This window comes from Molossus molossus, unplaced genomic scaffold (genome assembly GCF_014108415.1).
Source record: "Molossus molossus isolate mMolMol1 unplaced genomic scaffold, mMolMol1.p scaffold_m16_p_14, whole genome shotgun sequence".
Taxonomy (NCBI): Eukaryota; Metazoa; Chordata; class Mammalia; order Chiroptera; family Molossidae; genus Molossus; species Molossus molossus.
Window position 1 is genome coordinate 39,821,068 of NW_023425349.1, and position 27,622 is coordinate 39,848,689.

The 27,622-nt window shown below is 44.0% G+C and overlaps 1 protein-coding gene across 3 annotated transcripts in view; it reads left to right on the plus strand.

Moving 5' to 3' along the window:
- The window catches only part of FRMD3 (FERM domain containing 3), a 270,211-nt gene that overhangs the window by 166,184 nt on the left and 76,405 nt on the right, over positions 1–27,622 (plus strand). For all 3 annotated transcript variants that reach the window (XM_036261444.1, XM_036261445.1, XM_036261446.1), the window contains 2 exons: positions 4,524–4,621; positions 11,084–11,207. In XM_036261444.1, the coding sequence (XP_036117337.1) occupies positions 4,524–4,621; positions 11,084–11,207 (222 nt within the window). The remainder of the gene's footprint in view (positions 1–4,523; positions 4,622–11,083; positions 11,208–27,622) is intronic.

Below are 27,622 nucleotides of genomic sequence, written 5' to 3' on the forward strand. Positions count from 1 at the left end.
CACCACTGGTCTGCTTTCTGTCCCTATGAATTTACCTGCTCTAGACACTTCATGCAAATAGAATTATGCAACATTTGGCCTGCTGAGAGCTCAAAAATGTATTCATTTATTTGCTAAATTCTTCTTCAGTTCTGGCTCCCTGTATAGCCCAGGGCACAGGGGCTGTTAGAGCTACAAAGAGAGAGTCAGAGAGAGAGAGAGAGATTTGTCCTGTTCTCTGGGTGGTGCTAACAGTATAATCAGGAAGATCCACCGTGGGCCAAAATGGCTCACTTTTGTCATTTGTTTTCTTTATAAACTTGTCTGGAGGATAAAAATTTATATGTGTCATAGTAGAAATTAACACTAGATCTTTCGTTGTTGAGAAAAGTCCCATTGGAAAGTAAAATAGAACAATGTTTTAGCTAATAACCCTAGTTAAATCCCTCTCAATTAAATTTGCTAGCATTTGCAGCAAATAGCTAATAGCCTGAATAGATAAGGTACAAATAGTGGAAAATTGTGAACATTTTTATGTCTCTTAAAAAATTAAAACAATGTTCAGTTTTTGCACAGTAGGGATGGATTTTTCTTAGTCAATATGGTCCTTAGCATTCAAACCTAATCTAAGAACTGTGGAATGCCCCAGGTACTGATGGTTTAAATCCTATCCTGAAAGACTTTAGTTTTTCTTGCTTGAGAAATTATTTTATTGTAAGATTAATCTAAAATTTAGAATCTTTTTATTTTTTATTTTTTTATCCTCACCTGAGGACATTTTTCCATTTTTTGTCAGACAGAGTGGGAGGGAGGGAGGGAGGGAGGGAGGGAGAGCGAGCGAGAGAGAAACATCAACATGAAAGGGACACATTGAATGGCTACCACCTGCACTGCCCAACCAGGGCCAGGGACAAACTGCAACCGAGGTACATGCCCTTAGTTGGAACCAAACCGGGGTCTCTCTGAACTGCAGGCCAATGTTCTAACCGCCGAGCTAAACTGGCCAGGGCATAGAATCATTTTTTATCCTTCCTTTCTCTCTCCATTTATGCCGTCATCTTACAATCTCTCTCTCTCTCTCTCTCCTCTCTCTCTGTAGATGCTGCATACGCTTAAATGCAATCAAAGTATGTTGGTTTGAATATGTTTAGTCAGAACCAGGTTTAAATTCAGGCCAGGTAGAGAAGCAATAGCACTAATGGTGGCACAATAGCGTAAGCCCCAGGTTCTTTCGTTGCATAAGCCTTTCATGATGGTGGGATACTAAAGGAAGATGAATTATTATTATTATTTTTTAGTGGCTATTGTACTAAAAGAAAACAAACAAAAAACAAGTGCCTGAACCTGGAGCCGTTTTTAAGGCTCAGTAGATTATGTTGACTCTGCAGCAATCCATGCTTATCTCTAGAGATCATCCAGGTTCGGAAGTTGTGAAAGCTGATTTTCCCTTTCTCAAGCTCTCGTCAGACTGGATTTTTAATGTACAGGTTAGAGCCCAAACCTCTCATTCACTGGTAAATAGTTACCTGAGGCTCTTTTACTACTAAACTCAGCACAAAGTGGGAAGGAATGCTTCTGTCCAACGCATGCATTCAGCACGTAGAAAACAAACCCAGGGCTCTTGGCTGGATAGTTTACATTCTTCTTTAAAAGAGGGAAGATTTGATTATGTCCAGTATCATGCGACCTTGCAAAGCGAGGTCTCCAGACCAGCAGCATCAACCTCCCTGGGAATTTGGCCCCTGCCTCTGACCTGGGACAGGGCCCAGCAGCCTGTGTTTTCATAGCCCCAGCCTAGCATATAAATATGTGGGAATCACTATTCTAGGGCAGTTTGGATTTTCAAAAGTATTCCTTTCTTAAGGCAGAGATTACAGTGTACACATAGATGAGTGTAGTATGGTCACAAAGTTGTGCCACCATCACCACAATCTAATCCCAGAACATGTTCTCACCCGAGGGGGGCCCATACCCGCGCAGTCATTCCTGGCAGCCCAATCTACTCTGTCTCTAGATTTGCCTGTTCAGGATGTTTCATACAATAGACTATAACATGTAGTATTTTCTGACTGCCTCTCATTTAGCGTAATGTTTCCAAGGTCCGTCCATGCTGTAGCGGGAATCAGTGCTTCATTCCTCTCACGCTGAGTTATATTCCTTTGCATTCACTGTCCCTCTATCCTTGCATCGGTTGATGGGCATCGGGGTTTTCCACTTTTTAGCTGCTCTGAATAACGCTGCTGTGGACGTTCCTAAACACGCTTTGTGTGGATCCAGATTCTCACTGAGCTGGGTCTGGGGGAGGGCCACGGCGTAGGTGTGTTCAAAAGCTCCCAGGTGAGTCCATGTGCAGTCAGGGCTGAGAACCTCTGGCTTAGAACCTCATCCTCGAGGGGTGGTCCAGGGCCTGCAGCCCGGCATCACCAGGAACTTACTAGAAATGTGGACTCCTGTGCCCCGCCCAGACCCCCTGAATCAGAGCCCCAGGCTCCCAGGACCTGCAGGTGATCTGTGTGCTCATCAAAGTGTGAGGGGCGCTGGTGCAGGGAGCTCCTCTGGGGCCGTTTCTACCGAGTGTAACTATCCTCTGACGAAATGCACACCGACCTCCGAGCAAGAGCTGCGGAGGGACTGCCTGTACCCCCTGCACACAACGGGGCCAACAGCGATGGGGCAGAGTCTCATCGGAGCCTCCGCCGTGTCCCCAGGGCCAGCACAGTGCACGGCACAAAGCAGGTGCGGAAACCCCAGTGACCGCGGAACCCTCCGGCGAGCGCAGGGTGCTCTCAGGGCACCAGCACCCAGGATCTGTGAGCTCCACTGGCGGCGGCTGTGTGATCTCGGCATAGTCATCACCTCTCTGGTCCTCCGTGTCTTAGTCATTAAAATGAGGTTGTGTATACAGCGAATCACAGGCTGAGTGCAAGTCACATTATTTGAGCATTGGAAGTGGTAACTGAAACTGAGTGGTGTCCTCACCCCATCCCAAGAAGAAAGATTGGTCTCTGAGTTAAACTCTAAAATAACCACAGAGAGAATCTACGCACACCCACAAAGTTTCTTTAGTCAGAAGCAATAGACCCAGGCCCGGGTCTAGAATGGAGGAATCTACCTGGCTACGCAAGGCGAGAAATCCGCAGCGGGGTCGAGTGTCGCGAGGAGCAGAAGGCAGTGACAGACGCGCTGGGCCAGGGCTGCGGACTGCCTGTCCCTCCCCCTGGCCGAATTGAGCCCACGTGCTTTTCAAAACAAAATTCGTTGTAACATTTTAAAGTCAAAGGATTTTACTTTGTCAATGAAAGAAATTCCAAGCCTAAAGAAAGGTTTAAAGAGCTAAGGTTTTGGGGGCTAGTCCCAGAAGCAAAATCTCAAGGGACTGAGAATGTCCAGGGGAATCACAGTTCTGCAGGTTATTTTATCCATTCGAATCAAAGGAGAAGATGCAAAAAAGTTTATGTAAAATCCACAGGTGGCAGATGGAGGAGGAGGAGGAGGAGGGAGGAAGCAAAGTAGGGACATCTCTTGAATTAGGTATCAAGTAAAATTGAGAGACACAAGTTTCATTTACATTGGTGCGTGCAGGACCAGTAACATTTAACATAAATAGTTTTCAGAGGTATGGGGGTAAAAATAATAACGAGGAATGGTGGGCTCGTCTCATCCCTCACCGGTGTTTGTCTTTGGAAGTCTGGAGAAGAGCTCACTCTGACATTTTCAGTGTGTTATTCCAGATACATGAGAAAAACGGACAGGGCTTGCTCAAGGTAGAGCTATCAGATGGGCTTAGACTGTGACCTCCCTCTGTGACCCATTCAGCTGGGAATTTCTCATGATGGGAACATCCCTGGGGTTTCTTTCCATTAGGGAGTTGTCGTGTTTGCCAAGGTAGCCCCTATTTGTTCACAACTTCTACATCCAGTCTCCTTGGTTTTCTGGCCTGCTTTTCTGTGCGGTGGCATCGGGCTGGGTGCATAGCGGCTGACCCCTTTCCGGGGGCCAGGGCTCTCGGTTCTGCTCCCCGGCCCCCTTACGCCAGCTCCTGTCACTTGCTATCAGGTTTGCCTGGCTCTGTAGGCACCTGGTTGGCTGTCCCTGCAGAGGGGGAGAGGGCACTAAGTAGATGGCAGCTCTGGTCATGAGTACATGGGCTTTCTGGCCTCACCACGAAGTCATTTGGGATTGTCATGTGAGCCTGTGTCCTGGAGACTGGTCTCGGAGGACTGACTTTATCCACTTCCCGACTCTGTTTCACACAAAACTTGGGAAGCATGTACCTGAGCTGTGGGTGGTGGTGACAGTGGCTGTGTTTTTCCTGCCAGAAACAGTGGCTGCTGGCCCTGTGGCTTTCCTTGGTCCTTCTTGAGTGTCCTTGAATCCCGAAGGGCCCTCAGTTTCCCTCTGCGGGCCCGCCAGGGGCTGGCACGCCGGGGCCACTCCTCGGAGCTGGTAGGGCTCTGCTGGTACAGGCGGATGAAGCATGAACGGTGCTGCTTCTCCCAGGCCTCCACCAGCACTCAGGGCGACGTTCTCCTTCTGTATTGCAGGTACCTTTTGTACCTGCAAATTAAAAGAGATATTTTCCACGGCCGACTGCTCTGCTCCTTCTCAGATGCTGCCTACCTGGGTGCCTGTGTCGTTCAAGGTAAGTTGAACTGGCCTGTAGAGCTTGGCTGTTCAGTGCCTCCCACGCCCCCTCCTGTGCCCACCGTGTCTCTGGTTTGAGGCCAGGCCAGGCTGAGTACTTGGCAACCGAGCCCTGGTTGAGATCTTCCCTCTCAGCCCAGTGGGGTCCTGGGGGAGGGCTGGGCTGTGGTGGTCACAGGGGCCTCTGCAAAAACACGGGGTCCTCAAGGCCCTGCGGGAGAGCTCAGAACGCGAGACTTCATGAGAAGCTGAGTGACTGTGCGGTGTCCCATGCTCCGAGCTCCAACGGCCCGCTGTGGGGCTTAATGGGTATACTGAGGGGAAGCCATGTCCAGGAAGATAGCGTGAATCCAAACAGAACGGATATATGCACAAATATATACATTCATTCATGTGGGTACACATACATTGTATCTTCAGCTTCTCTGGTCCCGTAGGGTGGCGAGCACCAGGCCAACAGTCTGTTGTACAACTCAGGTGTTCTGTTCCCCTGGGCCAGTCGGGAGGCAGCTGGCTGCAGGGCATGTTTAGAAGGACCCAGATGATCCAGCCTTTTGTAGTATGAATGCTAATGACATGTTTATGAGAGGAGAGAGAGAGGGAGAAAAGGTGTGTGTAGGGGGAGGGGGAAGGATGAGACAGAAGGACCAAGTGAGCATGTCACCCTTATAAAGGGTCTGGAATAGGGCAGGGGCTTGTGATGGGCCCTAAGTGAATCACGACAGTTGTTTGCTGACCACAGTTCTAAGCTTCATTCACGGCCACAGAGAGAGAGACCGACCCATCCTTCTCCGGGGGGTGTGGTAGGCAGACCGGTCCCTGGGGGATGCCTTGTGCTGAGAGTAATTCCGTGGAGGACCCGTTTCCCAGTGTGTGCTCGCTGAGAATTCTAAAGAACGTGTCTGTGTTGATTTCCCCCTTTCCCTGGGAGGAAACTAGTGCTGCGTAGCAGTTTTTGGCAGAGGTGTTGAAATCCTTGGAGATGTTCACTTTTAAAGTCAGAACAACAATGATCCTGTGATGGGAAAGGTCCTCCCATCTGCCCCGAGTGTGGGGCACATGCTTCCGAACGCCAGCAGAGCTAAGGGAAGCAGAAACCACAGTTCTCCCCTTCCCGGCGAAGACAGCAAGGCCTCGTCAGGGAGCACCGCGCTCCATAAGGGAGAGGGGGTCGATATTAATCCAAGCAGCCAGCCCACGTGTGAGGATTTCTGAACACGGTCAGGCATTAGTGAATAATGGCCAATTCTCCAAGGGCAGCTCAGTATGGATCTGTAATGGGAAACTCTCCACCTGTTTCATGTCTGAAATAAAGCCACAAAGGCCCCGTCCAGATGATGGGGGCCCTATTGGATACCCCTCGTTGTTCTCACCGACCACACACACAGCTGCTGTGGAGAGTAGAGCTGTAAATGGACGGCTGACCTCGAAGGGACCTTTCAGCTAAAAATGCAGTGGTGTCCATGGGCCATTTGTAGCCAGTCCAGTAAAAGCAGATCGGTCAAGTTCTCTGATGCTGGGGCCATTCTTCAGCAGCTCTAGAGATCGTTACAGATGCAGACAAGAGATCATTACAAATGCAGATAAAGATCTGCCTTGTAGGAACTGCTGATGCTTACAGAGATAGGGAAAGAGGAGTCAAGGACATGGAAGTAGGGTACAGACTGACAACCCTCGGAAGAGGGGGTGGTGGGGGGAGGGAAGAGATAAATCACAGAACTTATGTGCATGTACGCATAACCAATGGACATGGACAACAAAGCCGGGGACGGGGCGGGGGAGGATGTGACTTTCCATGGGCTGCTGGTTTGCCAACTCTCTCTTCTTTTTTATTTTTTATTTTTTTTCTTTATTGATTTTAGAGAGAGAGGAAGGGAGAGGGAGAGAGATAGAAACATCGATGAGAGAGAACATCGACTGGCCGCCTCCTGCATGGCCCCCACTGGGGATTGGGCCCACAACCTGGGCATGTGCCCTGACTGGGAATTGAACCGGTGACCTCTTGGTACATGGGTTGATGCTCAACCACTGAGCTGCACCAGCCGGGCTCTCTTTCTTTTTATTTAATTAATTAATTATTATTTTTTTTATTGTTGACACTATTGCAGATATTCCCCATTCCCCCCTTGCCCCTTTGCCCACCTCCACCCAGCTCCCTCCCCCTCCCTTAGCCCTCCCCACACTGATGGCTGTGCCCACGGGCTATGCATATATGTTCTTTGGCTACTTTCTTCACCTTTTATCCAGTACCCCAACCTCCCTTCCCTCAGACATTTGCCAGCCTGTTCCATGTATCCATGTGAACAAAAAAACCCAGAGGCATGGATACGTGGAACAGACTGGCAAATGTCTGAGAGGAGGTGGTTGTTTTGTTCGTCAGTTTATTTTCTTCATTAGAGTCCACATGTTAGTGAGATCATATGGTATTTGTCTTTCTGTGACTGACTTATTTCGCTTGCCAATGCTCTTTGAAGGAGCACGTTTTTAGAGTCTGTATGTTCTGAGTGTATAAAAAACAGGCAGCCACCCCGAGTTTTGCCACTTGTGTGTACTCAGTGCATGCCATGCATTTTCTCTCATAAGGACAAATTACAAAACAAACACACAGGACCCCAGGGATCTATTTCCATCCTTTCTCAGTAAAAATATCTTTCCTGTTGCTTCTACAGAACAGCAACAGGGCAGGATTCCTGTTCTCTCCTCTGTCTGGTGTGTTCAACCCCTGTGGGTCTGTGGCTCCTACTAGGTATTCAGAACACAGTTCAGAGGTCGCTTCCTCCGAGAAGTCTTCCTGGACTGCTGAAGCAGCCTCCCTCCTGCACATCATCACATCATTCTTTCTCATGCTCATTTTGCTATCTTTTAAGCACTTAGATCTGAAATGACTCTGCTGAGTTGTTTTGGGGTTTATTATGCATTTCTCCCTCTTCCCCGTGTAGAACCTAAATTCCACGGAAGTGGGTCTCTGGGTGGCTTTTCAGCTGCAGTACCCCTGTGTCCGGCATACAGTAAGTTCTCCACGAAATAGGTTAAGTGAACCGGGCACTTGCCTCATTGCACCAATGTATGCCTTATCCCTCTGCTTGGGAAAGGGGTTGGTTCCCTACCTCATTCACTTATCTGTTCCTGTGTTCTCCCCACATGTATTGAGCAGCTGCTAGGTGGCAGGCACTGTCATACAGAGTCCTGAGGGGTAGGGTGGGAGGAGACAGACAAGTAAATAGACAGTTGAGATATGTGTTAATGGCTAAAGAGACACACAGCTCCCTGCTGTGACCCGAGGGCCTCTGGTTCTGCAGGAGCAGTCCGGGAAGGCTCCTGGAGGAGGTGGCCCTGAAACTGGGATGTCCTGCATCTCCAGTTCTTTGGCAGTGAGTCCTCTCCCCGCTAGGGGAAGCACCACTGTCAGGTCTGCCCTTTCTGTTTGCCACCGCCCCATTGCACTCATCTGTTGGCTCCAACTCTTTGAGGTTTTCTGACCGTTACTTCTCTTAGAAATGTGCTAGGACCTGTTTCAACTCACCCTCAATGTCATGTATAGAAGAGAGAACCACAAGCCGCTTACCTGACTCCTCTTGGTATGGAAAGCCAAATCTGAATAGTTAGAAATCCTGAATCATTTTAAACCTGCCTTTTGCTTCAGGTGAAGTCTGAGTTAAAGACAAGCTGTCAGGGACGAGAAAGCAGGGCCTGTGATGGGGGAGGTGTTGTCATTTACCTGGTCAGCAGCCTTGCGCAGGTTCAATGGCTTTTCTTCTCTTGGTTTTTGGGCATCTTCCAGGCTACTTGTCTGCAGTGTTGAGCAGTACAAGCTCATTGTTCCTCATGCGTTTTTCTTGAAAGAGAAGCCCACTGCCTCCAACAGCTCACTCGCTTACCACCCACTATGCAAGTTGTCATTTGTGTTGAAGAGGACCCGTTTCATGTCAGTGGTCCATTCTCTGTGGAAGCGCTGGGTTATACCATCTCCTAAATTTTAGGCCCATAGAGCTCACAGGGGTATATGTATGTGTGTGTTTGTGCGTATGTACAGGTATGTTATGTGTGTTTCTTTGGAAACATATGTTGAGTTAATCATCAGTTTATGACCCGTTCTTGTCATTGATCCCTTTCAGCCCACTTATGTTTGATGGATTGATTTCCCTTTTCCATCATTCCATTCCTAAAGGCAATAACTGGGTTCATACATATCTTTGACTTTGCACCCGTCCTTATAAAATGATTAGTATTGTTTAGTGTTTTGTAAATTATTTAAGGTGACAAACTTAAATTAGTATTGTTTAAGTTTTGTAAATTAAATGAGGCTGTAGAACTCATTTTATTTCTTTTTATGTGCAGAACACTGTTTTGTGGACCCATTTATGTTGCTGGGTATACATCTATTTTGTTGCTTTTAATTGCTACAGAGTATCCAGAAGGGTATATCACCCATATTTTATTTATGCTCCCACCGACAATGAACACTCAAGTTGCTTTCATATATATTTTTTTTACACCCAGAGTTTTTCTAGAATATATGCCCAGAAATGGGGTTGCTGGATCATAAATTTGACTAAATACTCCCAGCTGTTCTCTAAAAGAGCTACATGTATCAAGAATCCTTCAGAAGTGTACAAGTGTTTGCATTTCCTCATGTCTCTGCCAACACATAAAATCCCCAGACTTTTTGTGAATCTCGTAGGTGTGAAATGATACCTCGTTGTTCTGGTTGGCATGGCTCTAATTATGGGTGGGTTTGAGCATCTCTCCATCCACGAGCCCTTGGGTTTTCCTTATTGTGAACTGGCTGTTTATATCCTTTGACAATTTCCTGTTGGTCTTCCTGCTCATTTTCTTATCGATTTGTAGGGATTTCTTCTTAATTTCTAGATATTAGTTATTGATAGCTTTAGATTGTATAAATGTATTCTTTCAACTTGTCATTTATTATTTGGACGATGATGTCCTTTAATGGATAGAACTATCTAAATTTGGATGCAATCAAATTAATCAATTTCCCACAATGTTGATGGTATTTTGGGTCTTATTTTAAAAGTTCTTTCTATTGTGGTATACATTTTAGGTTGTTTTAAGAACTGCAATTTGAATTATATTAAGAAGCTCTAAAGAGCTTAGGTTTCCTCCCAGTTTTGTCCTTTTACAATCATTAGATGATTCAACAACGAAGGGACAGTGGATACAAATTACAGAGATGTATGTGATTTTGCAGATGTGCTCAGGGCATCTTGATTTTTTCATCTATTTCAGTCATGTTGGTGATCCAGTTCCTCTAATGCAATTTTCCCACCATCTTTGATCTACTTTCTGGGCCATTTCTGCCTGAGATACTTGCCCTTTCCTGGCTCAGTTTCCTTGTAAAGCTGTGGACTCGGTGGAATACATCCCCACTGCCAGAGCATCTCCTTTGCTGCTCCAGGCGGTGGCCCATGCACATCCAGGTCCGTCCTCTTCTACCCTGCGGGTGCTCAGAGATGTGCAGACACTTCTTTTTATACTCAAAGACCCTCCGGAGGTGCCCTGTATTAGAACCCAGCAACAACCGTAGCCTGGCATGCTTGTCCACACTGTGATACACACTCTTTAATCGAAGAGCAATCCATTTACTTTTAAGTGCAGTCCTCTTGGGTGCCTTCATCTTGTGCTTTTTCATTGAATGAGCCACACCTACACAAGTCTCAGAGCAAGCAGCTCCAGCCAGGGGACTCCTGGACTCAGAGAAAATGGGCCCTGAAAGGAACCACGAGGGATGTTCCGTGGTTTCCAGTAGAGGTAGTGCACTACCTCCTTCCTGTTCCGGAGAGCATTTGGAAATTTTGGGGGAAGCATTCTTTTGGTCATCACAATGACTGGGTGTGCCACTAGCACTGAGTGCCTGAGGGCAGGGGTGCTAAATGTCCTACTGTGCCTTGGAAGGTCTGAAACAATAAATAATTGTTTAATCTCATTAGTGCCCCATTGAGAAACAATGACTCAAATCCCTTTAGTGTATAGGTAAAGAACAGAGACTCACGGGGAAAGAAGGAGTGGGAGCAGGGAGCAGGGAGGAGAGGGTCAATGGGGGACAAAGGGCAGACATCTGTAATACTTTCAACAATAAATATAAAAAATATTTTTGAAAAAGAAAAAAGAGAGAAAGAGAGAGAGAAAGAGAGAGAGAAAGAGAGAGAGAAAGAAAGAAAGAAAAAGAAAGAAAGAAAGAAAGAAAGAAAGAGAGAAAGAAAGAAAGAGAAAGAAAGAAAGAAAGGAGCCTCAGAGAGGTTGGCAAGAGCCCAAGCTCACACAACTGGACCTGAACTAGAACATATGCTTCCAGACACTCAGGCCGAGGTCTTTCTAGGGATACAGGTACATTTCATCGGGTGAGCCTATTCCAGGCTCTTCTTTTCGGGCAGGAGCCTTTTCACGTGCACCCTGTTGTTGTTTTTAATCTCTCTCTGTCTCTTTGTTTTACTGCTTACAGCTGAGCTCGGTGATTACGATCCTGATGAGCATCCTGAGAATTACATCAGTGAGTTTGAGATTTTCCCTAAGCAGTCACAGAAGCTGGAAAGAAAAATAGCAGAAATCCACAGGAGCGAACTCAGGTAACAGGGGCAGACATCTGTGACCGCGGCAGAGGTGCGGAAGTGTTCTCCCCGCGGGGAGGGTGGAAGCGTGTTGTGGAGTGAGAATGTCCATGCCGTGTGGGCTGTTCCAGGCGCAGAGCGGTTCCGGCACTGTCAAGGTCCTCCATTAATAACAGTTGCAATCCTGTGGGGCCCCCTGGGTGGCTGTTTATGAACCATCAGCAGTTATTAGAGCCATATCTTTGCTTAGGAGTTTTAACCACCCTGAGTTTCTGGAATTGAAATGGCGGGTAAATAAGTAATCCTTTCTGTTTTGATGTTTGCACTGCCTGTTCCCCTCCTGTGGCCATTGCTGGAAGCTTTGACTCCAAGTCGAGTAGAATCGTGACCGGGTTTCCTTTGCTGAGCTGCCTTCAGGGTGACAGATTCAGTGCGGTCTCCTCCTTTCCCGGTCTGTGATGTTTCAGGACAGTTACTCAGCAGCATAGTAATGGCAGGCCTAGCAAAACCACAGAGAGCGTCCACTAATCACGGAGAGTAGCCACTAAATCACAGAGAGTATCCACTGTGTCTGACGCTCTTCCAATTACGTGCACATTTTGACTCATTTAACCTTCAAAACAACCCTGGAGGTATGTGCTATGGTTATTCCCATTTTACAGATGAGGGAGCTGAGGCACAGAGAGATTAAGCATCTGACTCGAGATCGCACAGCTAGCAAGTGGCAGAGGCAGGGTTTGAATCCAGGCAGCCTGGCTCCAGAGTCTGTGCTCTTAAGCATCGTGTGATGCTTCTGCTTTGCACAGGCTACAGCGAGAATGAAATGAAGCATGTGTGGGAATCATCAGCAATGTGGAATTGAGCTAACTCAGTTTTTCTAGCCTGTAACTAGAGTTCAGATCCGTGCAAATCACAGAAAAATTCATTATGATAATCATAGCAAGCCTGGGCTGTGCTATGACAAGTATTGATGAAGAACTGTAAGAGCTGAGAAGCTTCTATCTTCTGGGTCTCTGGTAATTATAAAAACGTTAATGTCACTGGTTTACGAATTCTGGGACAAATTACTGTCCCCTTGTGAGGGAGTGCAGGAGCTCCCTACTTGATGCAGGCACTCCCCCTTCTGGTGAGTTTGAGAAGAGCATACATGTGGGCATTAAAGGTAACTTATTTCAGGGTGGAAAACATGATCTTTGTTAGAGATAAAGATGATTAGACATAAAAAATCATACCAATTGCAGAAAGCAACATACCATCTCTATGGGTAATTTTAGAGGATCATCTTCTAATGAAAAGCTTTGTTGGAAACATATGACTCTCTGACTACTCTTTTTACATTTCGGGACAAGCGTGCTCAAGGTAAAAACTAAGTTCCAGTTGGGGGGTATGTGGACCAGCAGTGTCTGGTGAGCACAGGGAGTACATCCAGTGTGCAGGTTGGTAGAGATGGGAATTGAAAGGTCTCTTGTGATCAGAATTTGCAGGGCCTCCAATGTTTGAAACATGTGATAATCATAAACATTTATTGAGCACTTAGTGGACGACAGAACATTGTGCTAAGAGTCTTATGTGTATTACCCCACACAGTCTTTCCCCAACTCCATGAAGTGGGTGCTCTTGTTTCCAGTCCAAGGTGAGGAGAGCACACCTTGCAGTGTCTAAACTTTAGACACTAAAGGACTTGCCTTGTTAGTCGCAGCATTAGGACTGGACCTAACTGACACACATGTGCTGAGCAGTCCTGAGGAAATCAGGTAGTCCTGTGGGTTTTCTTTTTTAAATCCTCATCTGAGGAAATGTTGTCATTTATCTTCAGATAGAGTGGGAGGGAGGGAAGGAGAGAGAGAGAGAGAGAGAGAGAGAGAGAGAGAGAGAGAGAGAGAGATAGTGATGTGAAAGAGACACATCAATTGGCTGCCTCTTGCATGACCCTGACCAGGGCTGGGGGCTGAACCACAACCGAGGTACAGTGCCCTTGACCAGAATTGAACCTGTGACTCTTTGGTCCATAGGCTGATGCTCTAACCACTGAGCAAACTGGCCAAGGCTGTCCTGTTGGTTTTCCACAGTGATCACCATGGCAATGGTGTCAAAGGCAGAGACTGGGCAGGAGGACCAGTTAGTTTTTCCTGTTGTCCAGACAAAGATGCCCGGAGCTGAAACAGAATAGGAGTAGAGAACGTTGAAAGAAGTCTCAGGAGAATTTGCAGCAAGACTTAGTGATCCACTCAATTTCAAGATTCCCGATTATTTTTTATAATCAGAAAGCTGCTGGTTGGCCCTCGTGTCAGCACCTGAGTTTGTTGATAATCCTGAAAGTGGTCATCGTGCCCCTAGCGGACGGGTGGGGGTCACCAATCAACCATGGTTCACTAGATCTTGGAAGTAAATGCCATGACTTGGTCAAAACTGCTGCTCTGGGTCACTGCACATCGGTAACGTCCAAACAGGAACCCTTGTAGGGAGGTCAAAGTTATGTGTGAGGGAGGAAGCAGCTGGAAATGCTGTGACTTTGCAAGGAGAACTGCAGAGGGTATTTTCCTTTGTGTTTTTGCTAATCCCCAAGTAGTTGTGCGTTTACTGCTGCATTGGTGCAGCAGAGAGAGGTTTTAGGTTTGGATGGGAAGATAAGAATCTGATAAGCCGATGGTGCAGAGGGGGTTGCTTTCTAGAATCGGTTGGAACCCTGCTGTAGAGACTGGGGTTACTCGGGGGATTCAGAGCCCTTTGCACACAGGTCGTAAAAAGATTGATCTCGTGTGGGATTCGGATTGCTCTGCAAACCTGACGATGTCAGCAAGGAGTTGTAAGTGGAAGAGATCATGACAAGACTGCATCAAGGTGTCCCCGACTTATTCTCCAAGGTTGTCACAGCACCCATGACCCTTCCACAGAGCAAACAGGTTAATGTATGATCACTGATCAGTTGTTAGGGAAACTTCCTGAGAGGATTCCAGTTGGCCACTTTGGGGGTTTGAGTGCCCCCTGCTCCCAAATAACATCCTGCTTTCTACCTGATTTCTGAACCAGTTGAGAAAAAGCAAAAGAGATGGTAACTAATGGAGACACTCAAACATTAGCAGAAATGATGATGATTTATAGCGAGATAAACATTTTTACCTGTGGGGTTTCACAAGCGTCTCCAGCCTCTTTCCTTGATTAGAATCTGTCTCCTCCTCCGCTCTCTGAGGAAGGGACAAAACCTGTGAGTCTTGGGAGAAAATTAATCACGAAGGAGGGAGAACCCTCCCCGCTCCCGGAAGGGAACCCACTGCTTGAAGGGAGAACGAAGAGGGCTTGACAGGCATGAGGAAGAGGCTCCTTTGGGGAAGAAAGTGAGACTCCTTGGAAGTTTGAGGTGCTTGAAAATAGAAGATCAAGATTTTAGTAAGAGATTCCATGAACTAAGTGCTCAGACTTTTTAAATTTTATTTGTGAGTGAAGATTGAAATTCATGGCCAGATCAGCGTTGCTTCCTTAGATGTGCCATATCTTTGAACAGGAGGGTAGGGTAGGGAGAAGTCAGTTTCGCAAATATAATGACATCGTTTCTGGAACATTTCTTTGTCAGTCAAGAACAACTAGACTTTGCTGAGGAAACAATCCCCAAAGCTCAATGGTTTAGAATAAGAAAGGCTTATTTCTTATTCTGCTGTGTGTCCACCAGATGTTGGGGTGTGTGTGTGTGTGTGGGGGGGGGGGTGGCTCTGTTCATCACTGTCACTAGGGGCAGTCCCAAGCTTGAATTTGCCAGTTTTTGAGCCAAAGGGAAAGAAAAGATCTGGGAGATTTTGCTTCAGCTTGGAAGTGATACATGTCACTTGCACTTGACCACTATGGCCATAACTAGTCACATAGTCACATGGTCCTACCCAAGAGCAAAGAACTGCAGTTCTCTGAGGTGTCCAGAGGGTGCAGACTGGAGTCAGCTGGTAAATAGCTGTTAATGGGCTTTACAATACCATTAGCTAATAGTTATTTATTAATTTATTTATTGATTTATTATTATTTTTTAATCCTCACTTAAGGATATTTTTTTATTTATCTTCAGATGGAGTGGGAGGGCGGTGGAGAGGGAGAGAGACAGAAACATTGACGTGAGAGGGACACATCGACTGGTTGCCTCCTGCACGACCCTGACCAGGGCCGGGGACAAACCGCAACTGAGGTACTGCCCTTGACTGGAATCGAACCCGTGACTCTTTGGTCTGCGGGCCAATGCGCTAACTGCTGAGCAAAACCGGCCAGGGCTAACTAATAGTTTTTAAAAATAGACTGTTTTTTAGAGCAGTTTTAGATTCATAGCAAAATTCAGTGGAAGGCACAGAGATGTCCTCTATACCCTCTGCGTAGCCCCCCCAATGTTGATGTTCCCCCACAAGAGGGGTACATTTGTTACAGCTGATAAACCTACACAGACACATCATTATCACTCAGAGTCCATAGTTTACCTCAGTGTTCACTCTTGATGTTGTATGTTCTGTGGGTTTGGACAATAGATAACGACATGTATTCACCAATATGGTATCATACAGAATATTTCACTGCCCTAAAAATCCTCTGTGCCCTGCCTACTCATGCCCCTACCCCCAACCCCTGGCAACCACTGATCTTTTTACTTTCTCCATTGTTTTGCCTTTTATAGAATGTTGTACAGTTGGGTCCATTTAATATGTAACTTTTTCCGATTGGCTTCTTTCACTTAGTAATATGCATTTAAGATTCCTACACGGCTTTTCAGTGATAGCTCATTTAATTGCTGAATAATATTCCAATGTCTAGATGTAGCACATTTTTTGTCCATTCACCTACTGAAGGACATCTTTGTTGCTTCTAAGTTTGGGCAGTTATGAATAAAGCTGCTATAAAATCCATGTGCAGGCTTTTGTGTGGGCATATATTTTTACATCCTTTGGGTAAATACCACGGAGAGCAATTGTTGGATTATATGGTTAGAGTGTATTTCCTTTTGTAAGAAACTACTGGACTGTCTTCTAAAGGGGCTGTACCATTTTGCATCCTCACCAGCAATGAAGGAGAGTTTCTATTGCTCCACAACTTTGTCAGCATTTGGTGTTTTCAGTGTCCTGGATTTTGGCCATTCTAATAGGTGTATAGTGAAGAGTTTTATTTAGAAAGATTCTATAAAGGCAGCTTTGAGCCTCTTAATATAATATCCTGTGAGCTAGAGGATGAGGAAATGTGTGATTTCCATTATTGAATAAATGTCAGTGCTAAAACCGACTGAAGCTGAATAATTCTTCTAGATCAGGGAGGTTAACAGGTTTATTTTTATTTGGCTTTTGGGGCTGTATGGTCTTTATTACAGCCACTCAGCTCTGCTTTTGTATAGCAAAAAAAGACATAGACAATACATAAATAAGTGGACTACGAGTCAATAAAACTTTATTGAAAAAAATAGATGGTGGGTCAGATTTGACCCATGGGTTCTAGTTTGCTGACCTCTGTTCTAAACCTGTGGCAGAGTAGGTCTAGAGTCCATTTCGGCTCCATCTCTCTCTATAGGTATTTTTAAGACAAGATGAATATTTGTTTTTTTAAACTATGTGTAAAAAATAATTCCCTGTAATGTACAGATTTCATTTGAGTTTGGTGTGCAGGGATGAGGTCCTACCAGTAGGAGTGCTTTAGAAATAGGTCCTTCCTCCTCCTGGAGCCCTCAAGTAGCTGGAGTAAGCCATTGCCACAGTTCCTGGGGACATGACGGTTCTGTTATCTTTGACTCTTATTGGTTTCTATTTTCACAGCTTTAACCATGGCCATCTGGGTTAAGACAGAATATCCATTCCATTAGTTCGGAGGTGCTTAGGGGGGCTGATGATCAAGAGTAAGATCTATTTCAGAATCAGATACCCTGATACGCTTTTCGGAAGGTTTTCCTCGAGTTTCTACCCAGCTAGTCCTCTCATCATCAGTTCAGCAAGCTTCCTATTAGAGGTAAACATATTTGGATTAGCTTCAGTCACAAGTCATCAGATTTTAAAGATTCAAAAAGCTCAATTAGACACATGACCCAGAGCAGGGCCAGGGACTGAACCGCAACTGAGACTTGATCAAGATCAAGATATCACTGAATCCTGATGTTCTAAAAGCTGAGGTCTCGCTGTCTGGAAGAAATAACTGTTTCATGCACATATGATCATGACACACCACAGATACTCCCCCATGAATAAGTTGGTTAAGCCACCAGAGCTGGAATGCCAATGATATGGGAGATAACGCGAGGCCCTGGAGTAAATATTACTGAGGCTAAAACCCAGAAAATTTGACATAAGTAGCCAGAAACTTTATAATGGTATTCAGACTTTAAGATTTCTTTGAGGAGATTCCAAAATAGCAGCAGAGTGAATGGAAGCTACACAGACCATCTCTCAGGACCAAACTGGAATTACAACTAAAATAAAGACAAATCGTTGGGAAAAAGAAACAGAAAAGCAGCTTGTGAGGACCATATGACCAGGGACACTGAATCGATCCTGGTAGGATTGTGGAGGCACAGGAGGGGGCAGGGGGCTGGAAGCCCACGGACAGCAGTAGCCTTAGCTGTGAGTAGCAGCCTTGGGGTTAAAAGCCCAAGCCCGCTCCACAGTGCAGAGGGCTGGGACAAAGCGCTGAAATAGCCACAACCACTCACCGTGGGCTCTGGCAGAGGGAGGGCAGACAGAACTGGAACTGTGTGGGGACACTTGGGATTTGGAGGGTGCTCAGAGTTTTTGCTGAGTTGTGGCCACACAGAATAGTGGCCATCTTACTCCTTCCCGGGGCTCCGGGAGAGGCAGCGGCCCCTCCCTCAGAGATTCAACCCCACCCGGTGGCCATTTAAATGCAAACTAAGGCCCATTAACAACCAGCATCTGGCCCACCCTCGGAAAATCCCCTTACGCTGAGCACCTGAGGAAGTTTTTCATTCAACTGAGAAGCCAAGGTTCTTCAAGTAACCCCTACTGATAGCCTCCAGGCAAAAAGCTAGAGGATAACTGTACCATCCCTGGGCTAGCAACTTTAACCAGGAAAGTAAGACTTGACAGTGGTGTTTTTTTTTTTTTTTTTTTATCCTCACCCGAGGACATTTTTCCATTTTTTGTACAGACAGAGTGGGAGGGAGAAAGAGGAAGAGAGAGAAACATCGATGTGAAAGGGACACATCGAGTGGCTGCCACCCGCACGACCAACCAGGGCCGGGGACAAACTGCAACCGAGGTATGCGCCCTTAGCGGGAACTGAACCCGGGTCTCTCCAGACCGCAGGCCGATGCTCTAACCGCTGAGCCAAACCGGCCAGGGCGACAGTGGTGTTTAATGTGGGTCCTTCCTGGCTCATCCAAACCCAGGAGAGGGAGCCACAAACAGCAGAACACCAATACCCACAGGGAAAACTTGGCAGGCTCCAAAGCCCACTGTGATAGCCAAAATGGTGAAACACAGAAACAAAAGCCAAATGAAAGAACAAGAGACCTCTACCGAAGAGGAGATAAATGAGGTGCAGTTAAGCAAGTTAACAGAACTAGAATTCAGAGCCATGATCTTGAGGAAGCTCAACAGCATGTGTAAGGACACAAGCACCATGAGTAAAGACATAGAAATGTTGAAAATCAACCAGTTGGAAATTAAAAACCAGCAAGAAGAAATGAAGAATGACATATCAGAAATAAAAATGAAAAAGTTGGAAGGTCTAAATAGCAGAGTAGAGGAAGCTGAGGACCGGATCAGTGAATTAGAAGGTAGGGTAGAAAAAATCAACCAATCAGAAAACCAAAAGGAAAAAACAATAAAAAAATAGGAAGATAGCTTAAGAGAACTGTGGGACAGTTCTCCTATTCGCATCATAGGAGACCCCGAAGAAGAAGAAAATGAGCAAGGGTTAGAGAATATATTTGAAGAAATAGTGACAAAAACTTCCTAATTTGGTGAAGGAAGAAGGCATTCAAGTTCAAGAAGCACAGAGAACCCTAAGTAAGAACCCAAACAGGCTCACACCAACACACATAGTAATCAAAATGACAAAAATTAAAGACAAAAAGAGAATCCTAAAAGCAGCAAGAGATAAGCAACAGGTTACCTACAAAGGAAACCCCATAAGGCTCTCAGCTGACTTCTCAACAAAAACACTACAGGCCAGAAGGGAATGGCATGAGGTAATCAAGGTCATGAAAAACAAGGATCTGAATCCAAGACTACTCTACCCAGCAAGGCTATCATTCAAAATAGAAAGTCAAATAAAGAGCTGCCCAGACAAAAAAAAAAAAAAAAAGAAAAAGGCTAAGGGAATACATTAGCACCAAACCAGCACTGCAAGAAATGTTAAAAGGACTGCTGTAATTAGCAGGAGAAATAGGAAGAAAAATATAACCACACTAAACAAAAATGGCAATAAATAAATACATATCAATAATCACCTTAAATGTAAATGTATCGAATCCTCCGATAAAAAGACACAGAGTAGCTGATTGGATAAGAAAGCATGACTTATCTATATGTTGTTCACAAGAGACCCACCTCACAACAAAAGACTCACATAGGTAGAAAGTGAAGGGATGGAAAAAAATCTTCCAAGCAAACGGAAAGGAAAAAAAAGCTGGGGTAGCAATACTCATATCTGATAAAATAGATTTCAAAATGAAGATCATAATTAGAGACAAAGAAGGCCACTACATAATATTGAAAGGATCCATCCAACAGGAAGATATAACCTTGATAAACATATATGCACCCAATATAGGAGCACCAAAGTATATTAAAAATCTTCTGGAAGACTTCAAAGGAGAAATAGATAGCAATACAACCAAAGCAGAGGATTCAACACCCCACTGACATCACTGGATAGATCCTCTAGACAAAAAATTAGCAAGGAAACAGAGACTCTAAATGAAGCACTAGACCAAATTGATTTAATAGATATCTACAGAGAATTACACCCCAAAGCTACAGAATTCACATTCTTCTCAAGTGCACATGGGACATTCTCAAAGAAAGACCACATGTTAGGATACAAACTAAGTCTCTACAAGTTCAAGAAGACTGAAATCATATCAAGCATCTTCTCAGATCACAATGGCATGATACTAGAAATCAATTGCAACAAGAACATGCAAAGACATTTGAACACATGGAAGCTAAATAACATTTTATTAAACAATAAATGGGTCACTGAGGAGATTAAGGAAGAAATTAAAATCTTCCTGGAATCCAATGAGAATGAACACACAACACCACAAAACCTATGGGATACAGCGAAAGCAGTTCTGAGAGGGAAGTTCATAGCACTACAGGCCTACCTCAAGAAGCAAGAAAACTCTCTAATAGACTACCTAACCTCACAACTTAAAGAACTAGAGAGCAAACAAAAAGAAAACCCCAGAGCAAGTAGATGGAAGGAAATAGTAAAGATCAGAGCAGAAATAAATGACATAGAGACCAAAAAAAAAAAAAAAAAAAAAAAAATTCAAAGGATCAATGAAACGAAGAGCTGGTTTTTCAAAAAGATAAACAAGATTGATGGACCCTTAGCTAGACTCACCAAGAAACAAAGAGAGAGAACCCAAATACACAAAATCAGAAATGAAAGAGGAGAAGTAACAACTGATACCACAGAAATACAAAAGATTATTAACAACTACTATGAACAATTATATGGCAACAAATTCAACAATCTAACCAAAATGGAAAAATTTCTAGAAACACATAGTCTCCCAAAACTGGACCGGAAGAGAGAGAAAACTTGAACAGACCAATAATAACAGAAGAAATTGAAGACTCTCCCAGCAAACAAAGGTCCAGGCCCGGATGGCTTCATGGGGGAGTTTTACCGAACATTCAAAAAAGAACTAATACCCATTCTCCTCAAACTATTTCAAAAATTCCAGAAGAAGGAAGACTTCCAAACTCGTTTTATGAGGCCAGCATAATTCTAATTCCAAAACCAGAAAAAGGTACTACAAAGAAAGAAAAATACAGGCCAATATCCCTGATGAACATAGATGCCAAAATCCTGAACAAAACACTAGCAAATCGGATCCAGCAACACATCAAAAAATTATTTACCATGACCAAATGGGATTCATCCCTGAAATGCAAGGCTGGTACAATACTGACAAATCAATAAATGTGATACACCACATAAACAAAATGAAGAATAAAACCCACATGATCATATCAATAGATGCCAAAAAAGCCTTTGACAAAATCCAGCATCCATTTCTGATAAAAACGCTCAGCAGTGTGGGAATAGAGGGATCATATCTAGACATAATAAAGGCCATATATGAAAGACCAACAGCCAACATTATACTCAATGGGCAAAAACTAAAAGCATTTTTCTTAAGAACAGAAACAAGACAAGGATGCCCACTTTTGCCACTCTTATTATTTATTTATTTATTTATTTATTTATTTATCCTCACCTGAGGACATTTTTCCATTTTTTGTTCAGATAGAGTGGGGAGGGAGGGAGAGAGAGAGAAAGAAACATCGATGTGAAAGGGACACATCGAGTGGTTGCCACCCGCACAACCCAACCAGGGCCGGGACAAACCGCAACCAAGGTACATGCCCCTAGCAGGAACCGAACCCGGGTCTCTCTGGACCGCAGGCTGACGCTCCAACCACTGAGCAAAACTGGCCAGGGTCTGCCACTCTTATTTAACATAGTACTGGAAGTCTTAGCTACAGCAATCAGACAGGAAGAAAAAATAAAAGGGATCCAAATTGGAAAGGAGGACGTGAAACTGTTGTTATTCGCAGATGACATGATACTATATGTAGAAAACCCCAAAGAGTCCATCAATAATTTACTAGACTTAATAAATGAATTTGGCAAAGTAGCAGGATACAAAATTAACGTCAAGAAATCAATGGCATTCTTATACACCAATGATGAACTCACAGAAAGAGAAACTAAGAAAACAATCCCATTTACCATTGCAGCAAAAAAATTTAAGATACCTAGGAATAAACCTAACCAAAGAAATAAAGGACCTATTTGCAGAAAACTACAGGTCATTGAAAAAAGAAAGAGAGGAAGATAGGAAGATATAAAAAAGTGGAAGCACATACCTTGTTCATGGATTGGAAGAATTAACATCCTTAAAATGTCCATACTACCCAAAGCAATCTATAGATTCAATGCAATCCCCATCAAAATACCAATGGCATACTTCACAGAACTAGAACAAATACTTCAAAAGTTCATATGAAGCCAAAAAAGACCTCAAATAGCCACAGCAATCTTGAAAAAGAAGAACAAAGTAGGAGGGATTACATTACCAGATTTCAGGTTATACTACAAAGCCACTGTCATCAAAACAGCCTGGTACTGGCACAAGAACAGGCATATAGACCAGTGGAACAGAACAGAACCCAGAAATGGGCCCAAGGCAATATACTCAATTAATATTTGACAAAGGTGGCAAGAGCATACAATGGAATAAAGACAGCCTCTTTAATAAATGGTGTTGGGAAAATTGGAGAGCTACATGCAAAAAAATGAAACTAGACCATCAACTTACACCCTACACAAGAATAAACTCAAAATGGATAAAAGACTTAAATGTGACTCATGAATCCATAAAAATCCTAGAAGAAAATGTAGGCAACAAAATTTCAGACATCATATGCAGCAGAATTTTCACTGATACATCACCTAAGGCAACAGAAACGAAGGAGAAAATGAACACATTGGACTACATCAAACTCAGAAGCTTCTGCACAGCAAAAGAAAATACCATCAAAATGGAAAGGCAACCCACTGTATGGGAGAGCATAATTGCCAACGATATATCAGATAAGGGGTTAGTTTCCAATATATAGAGAGTGCTCATACAACTCCACAAAAGGAAGACAAAGAACCCAATCAAAAAATGGGCAGAGGAACTAAATAGATACCTCTCCAAATAGGACATACATATGGCTAAGAGACATATGAAGAAATGCTCAACTTCATTAATCATCAGAGAGATGCAAATTAAAACAACAATGAGGTATCACCTCACACCTGTCAGAATGGCCGCCATCAACAAATCATCAAACAACAAGTGTTAGCGAGGGTGTGGAGAAAAGGGGACTCTAGTACACTGCTGATGGGAATGCAGACTGGTGCAGCCACTATGAAAACACTGTGGTGCTACCTAAAAAAAATAAAAAATTGAATTGCCATTTGATCCAGTGATCCCACTTTTAGGAATATACCCTAAGGAGCCTGAAACACCAATCAGAAATAATATATGTACCCCCATGTTCATAGCAGCACTATTTACAATAGCTAAGATCTGGAAACAGCCCAAGTGTCCTTTAGTAGATGAATGGATAAGAAAGCTGTGGTACATATACACAATGGAGTACTCTGCAGCTGTAAGAAAGAAAGATCTCTTGTCCTTTGAGACAACATGGAGGGACCTGGAGAGTATTATCCTAAGCAAAAAAAGCCAAGCAGAGAAAGACAAATATCACATGATCTCACTTATTCGTGGAATATAATGAACATAGCAGTCTGTGGAACAGGGTAGTCCCAGAGACGTGGAAGTGGGGTACAGGCTGACAACCCTCAAAAGAGGGAGTGGGAGGGAGGGAAGAGATAAACCACAGAACTTATACACATGTACCATAACCGATGGACATGGACAACACAGTTGGGGATGGGTGGGGGATATGGGGAGGAGGGTGTCAATGGGGAAAAAAGGAGAAACATCTGTAACAAAAATAAATTAATAATAATAAAAACAAGCTTAATTGATGGCAAAGTGGTTTTGATGAAGTCCAGCGGTCCTCATTTATCTGCAGTTCTGCTTTTTACAGTTTCAGTTGCTCATGGTCAATTGTAGTCCAAAAATATTAAATGGAAAACTCCAGAAATATACAATTCACAAGTTTTGAATTGCACGCTGTTCTGAATAGTATGATAAAATCTCATGACATCCTCCTCTGTCCCTGGGGATGTTAATCATCCCTTAGGGTATCACCTCACATCATCACTAAAAGATGGGTGATTGGAGTGCAATAAGCTAGTGTGTGTGTGTGTGTGTGTGTGTGTGTGTGTGTGAGAGAGAGAGAGAGAGAGAGAGAGAGAGAAGACGAGACAAGATTTCTATAATTTTATTACAATATGTTGTTATAATTATTTTATTATTAGTTATTGTTAATCTCTTACTGTGCCTAATTTATAAATTAAACTTTATCATAATATGTATGTATAGGAAAAAGAATAGTGTATATAGGGTACCCTGTTCCTCAGACTGCTATGTTCATTATATTCCACGAATAACTGAGATCATGTCCAGGGTTTCAGGCATCCGCTGAGGTTTTTGGAACAAATTCCCTGTAGATAAGGGGAGATTACTCTATATTCCTTGCCCTTAGAGAGCAGAAAAATCATCCATTTATCCACCAGCAAAATGATCTAATGCAATGAGGTTTGTGTTGGAAGGAATAATGGCACTGTGTTTTACACAGTCATTATCTCTCTTTATTTCTCAAAACTCACATTCCCTGTAAATCATATGCCGTGGCTTCCTGGCAAGGATTTATAGTTTCTAGAAATAAGTTCCCTGCTATGATAAATACCTTCCACCCATGCTGCTGATGAATAGATCACAAGGGCCTCCTTAGGAAATGTTTGTGTGCAGTTTTGAGAAGAGTGTTTTTTGTATAAAAGGAGAGGGGAAGTGTCAGATTATTTTATAGCTCCAATCTTTCTTAAACTGTTCTTTCCTGTGTCATCTCTCCTCCCCCTCCCTGTGTCCTTTCCCTTCTCAAGTCTCTCATTCCCAGACCCTAGAATCTCTCTCCCTAGTAGGTTATCAAATCCATTTCTATTCTCTGTTCTCCCTTGGTATCACACTCTTATTAGGAATGGGAAGACAATGATTTGGCATCAAATGCTCCTCCTGTAAAAACTAAATTTCTGCACTATGTGGCCTAGAGGCAGGGACATTTCTGGGGAGGGTTGGGCCCCAGGGCAAATGCTGTGCCCACCTAAGCCATCAACATTTTTATGCAGATGAAATCTGGTAACGTGCCTTGAAGGGAGAAAGAGCAATGTCACTGAAGTATAGGATGGCTGTGCAGAAAGCCAGGGGGGATCGTGTCAAAAGCTGGAATCAGCCATTTCTATAAACATCTTTGATCACCCCAGAAAATTATTCCAGATCATACATAGTGTCAAAGACTTTTTGACCTTCTGATGAGACTAACAGTGTATTGATCTACTCATCTATCCATCCATCCGTCCATTCATAACCCTTCCATGACTCATCCATGCATCTATCCATCTGTCTGTCCATCCATCTGTGTACCCATCCATGATTCATCCATATATCCATCCACTCATGCATCAAATATTTACTAAGGGAAGCTGCCAGGAGCTGTAGAAGTGCTGGATGACCTGACTCATGATCTTCATGTGCTTCACCTCCAGGCTGGAATCCCCTTCATCATTCACACACCTCCATAACCTCATATTTTAAAAGGTTTTATCTGAAAAACAATATTCATGAAGCAACAATGAATTTGCTCCCTGAATTTTATGAGTCCCACACAGCTACAACTACTACCCAGAGCCTTTGAACATCACGAGGTCAGCAGCCAAAAGAAAGTTGATGCCTAATGATTACATTTCAGGGACTCTTAGAGTTCAAAGCAGGGGTTATAAAATGACAGCCCTTGGACTATACTCTGACCCAGATGCATATTTTGGGGGCCAAATAATAGTTTTAGAAAATTGAATCATTTTATATACATTCAGCTTTACTTGCAACTGGGTGATTTGGTAACAGCAGGCCCTGCCCCCTACATGGCAGCCCTCAGCTAGAGGTAAGGCCCTTTAAGAGAATCATTTCCTCTTTGAGTCCCCATGGTCCCTGCTTAGCCAATTCACTTTCTGCCGCCACCAGTATTGAGTGGTGGCCACCTTCTTTTAGCAATAAGGAAAGAGAGGTCTGAGAGATTAACATATCCAAGGCTACACAATTATGAAGCAGCAGACCTTGACCTGAAACCTGAGTTTTTCTGCACAGTGTTCTGACATCTAAGTTGCTGCTCTCTGTAAGTGTTATCTTTGCCTAGCTCCAGGGCATCTTCATTGGCTTCCTCCTAGCTTGGTGTTTACCCCAGTTCGCAGTGTTCTATCTAATGTTCTGCATAGATATGGTCCCTAATGGCCCTCGAGGAGTTTGCAAAAGATAATGTTCCTCTCTGAGTAAAGAATCAGAGAGGAGAGACGGGGACTCTCACTTCCAGTTAGGATACAGAAAAACATGAGACACTGATCTCCCCACAACATCAACAAACTACATAAACTACAAAAATCATATTTGTCAAAACCTCTCTGATTGCTAAGGATACAAAGAAATCCAAATGGACTAAAATCCGGATTGTCCTTCCTAGGAGAGTGAAGACCTGCAGTTGTTTTCACTTTTGGAGGTGCGATGGGAGGAAGAGGAATAGACATGAGTAGGCTGACTTGACTGATTGGTACCCCAAGATGCCAGTTACAGAGCGAGTTGAGCTTTTCTACCACTGTTTAGCTCTTGGCCTTCACTGAAGAAAGAGGGGCCACGTGCTGACGTTGGACAGGATGGGAAAGCTGAGTAAATCCTTCTGAGGCATTCCACACATTTATCCGGGGCTGGACCGCTCTTGCCAACAGCTGGGGGCAGAACCACAGGGAGGAAAAAACGACTTTCTGAAGTGAGGAAATCCAGGGCTGATACTAAAGAGCAAAGTTTTCCTGCAGCTTAAAAAGTTGGCATCCAGGCTATAAAACAGAGAGACATCTCCAGAGTCTCATGGGTGCTACGATCCCACGCCCTGCCACAGAGCGAGTCCTGAGATCATGCACGCAGTTGAAGCCAGTGGTGAGCAAAATTGAACTCAAGTTGCAACCAAGTTGAAGCAAAATAAACCTATCAAGTTGAGAATGCCACTTTGCTGTGGGGTAGTCCATTCTATTGGTCTTCTGCCCATGAGTTGAATTCCAGAGCTGATACACCCAGATGGATCAGTGAAGCCAAATGCCTGCCTTCCCTGCCAGCTGAGCCCCCAGCAGTGCAGGTCATTGCTGGCAAGAGCCACACCTCATTCCACAATTAATGTCTCTAATAACTTGCATTTCTTTTTGGGACACTATGTTTTTGAACTCTGTGTAATGGTATGCGAAAGGCAGATCAATAAGAGAGAGTGCTCCCCTTTCGCAAAAAGTATTCAAGATGGGCAGAAGGGAGCTGTACAGCCAAATACACAGTTCCTTGACCTCACCTAATTTATCACAGAAGCATATCTTTAGAGAATTGTTAGGTCTCAAAAAAAGAATTCAACTAATCACTGTTTTTTATTTCTAAATGTCTCATTAGAGACACTATTAACCTTAGAACAGTTCCAGTTACAAGATTAAAGGCTAGAAAACCATTATTTTCCATTACCCAA